Below are 1,839 nucleotides of genomic sequence, written 5' to 3' on the forward strand. Positions count from 1 at the left end.
GCCAAGAGTGGAGGTGCTTCTAGGCCAAGAGTCGAGGTGCTACTAGGCCAAGAGTCGAGGTGCTACTAGGCCAAGAGTCGAGGTGCTACTAGGCCAAGAGTCGAGGTGCTACTAGGCCAAGAGTCGAGGTGCTACTAGGCCAAGAGTCGAGGTGCTACTAGGCCAAGAGTCGAGGTGCTACTAGGCCAAGAGTCGAGGTGCTACTAGGCCAAGAGTCGAGGTGCTACTAGGCCAAGAGTCGAGGTGCTACTAGGCCAAGAGTCGAGGTGCTACTAGGCCAAGAGTCGAGGTGCTACTAGGCCAAGAGTCGAGGTGCTACTAGGCCAAGAGTCGAGGTGCTACTAGGCCAAGAGTCGAGGTGCTACTAGGCCAAGAGTCGAGGTGCTACTAGGCCAAGAGTCGAGGTGCTACTAGGCCAAGAGTCGAGGTGCTACTAGGCCAAGAGTCGAGGTGCTACTAGGCCAAGAGTCGAGGTGCTACTAGGCCAAGAGTCGAGGTGCTACTAGGCCAAGAGTCGAGGTGCTACTAGGCCAAGAGTCGAGGTGCTACTAGGCCAAGAGTCGAGGTGCTACTAGGCCAAGAGTCGAGGTGCTACTAGGTCAAGAGTCGAGGTGCTACTAGGCCAAGAGTCGAGGTGCTACTAGGCCAAGAGTCGAGGTGCTACTAGGCCAAGAGTCGAGGTGCTACTAGGCCAAGAGTCGAGGTGCTACTAGGCCAAGAGTCGAGGTGCTACTAGGCCAAGAGTCGAGGTGCTACTAGGCCAAGAGTCGAGAAGGACGATGCGCACGCCTTCTTCGAGCGAGCCATTTGGAAGACCTCGCGCACCGGAGCCGGGGGAGATGTGGGGAGATGTGGGGGAGATGTGGGGAGATCTGGGGGAGATCTGGGGGAGATCTGGGGGAGATCTGGGGGAGATCTGGGGGAAATCTGGGGGAGATCTGGGGGCGCCATCTGGAAGAGCCTCGCCGCTACTCGCCAAGCGGTTCTCTCGCAGGTGGGGGGGGGACAGGGTTCAGGGTGCCGGGGCAGGTAGGGGAGGGACACGAGTACCCGTCGTGGGTTCGTCTCCTTTGGGGGTAGGGGAGGGACCCACCATGCGCGCCCCCTCGCCGAGATGTGGGGAGATCTGGGGAGATGTGGGGAGATCTGGGGAGATCTGGGGAGATCTGGGGAGATATGCGCACCATGCGCGCCCCCTCGCCGACGTACTTTTGCACCAGCTCGGAGCCAATCACGCGGATGAAGCACGCGTCGGTCCTGGGGGAGATATGGGGAGATATGGGGAGATATGCGGGGAGATATGGGGAGATATGGGGAGATATGGGTCCTGGCCCGCACATCGGATCGGTTGGGACTCGGCGCCCACACACACACTCCCTCAGTCTTGCTCTCCCCTCCCTCCCTCCCTCCCTCCCTCCCTCCCTGCCTGCCTGCCTGCCTGCCTGCCTGCCTGCCTCCCTCCCTCCCTCCCTGCCTCCCTCCCTCCCTGCCTGCCTGCCTGCCTGCCTCCCTCTCCGGCCAGCTCTCGGCCAGCTCTCGGCCAGATCTCGGCCAGATCTCGGCCCACCGGTTGGCCACGGCGCGCGCAGCGAGGGTCTTCCCGGTGCCAGGCGGGCCGAAGAGCAGGATGCCTACGCGGGAGATATGGGGGAGATATGGGGGGGACATGGGGAGAGATGGCGGGCCGAAGAGCAGGATGCCTACGCGGGAGATATGGGGGAGATATGGGGGGGACATGGGGAGAGATGGCGGGCCGAAGAGCAGGATGCCTACGCGGTGGAGGAGATCTCCCCGCATCTCGGCCGCATCTCGTCGTCTCTTGGGCAGGAGGCGGAGGAG

General features: G+C 62.3%; 1 protein-coding gene across 1 annotated transcript in view; it reads right to left on the reverse strand.

The window, feature by feature from the left end:
* The window catches only part of EMIHUDRAFT_71137 (hypothetical protein), a gene marked incomplete at both ends in the record, with an annotated part of 4,572 nt that extends 2,904 nt beyond the window's left edge, over positions 1-1,668 (reverse strand). Inside the window, 3 exons of the mRNA XM_005787674.1 lie at positions 757-816; positions 1,185-1,257; positions 1,568-1,668. Of these exons, the coding sequence (XP_005787731.1) occupies positions 757-816; positions 1,185-1,257; positions 1,568-1,668 (234 nt within the window). The remainder of the gene's footprint in view (positions 1-756; positions 817-1,184; positions 1,258-1,567) is intronic.
* Between the last annotated feature and the right edge of the window lie 171 nt (positions 1,669-1,839).

This window comes from Emiliania huxleyi, assembly GCF_000372725.1.
Source record: "Emiliania huxleyi CCMP1516 chromosome Unknown EMIHUscaffold_140, whole genome shotgun sequence".
Lineage (NCBI taxonomy): Eukaryota > Haptophyta > Isochrysidales > Noelaerhabdaceae > Emiliania > Emiliania huxleyi.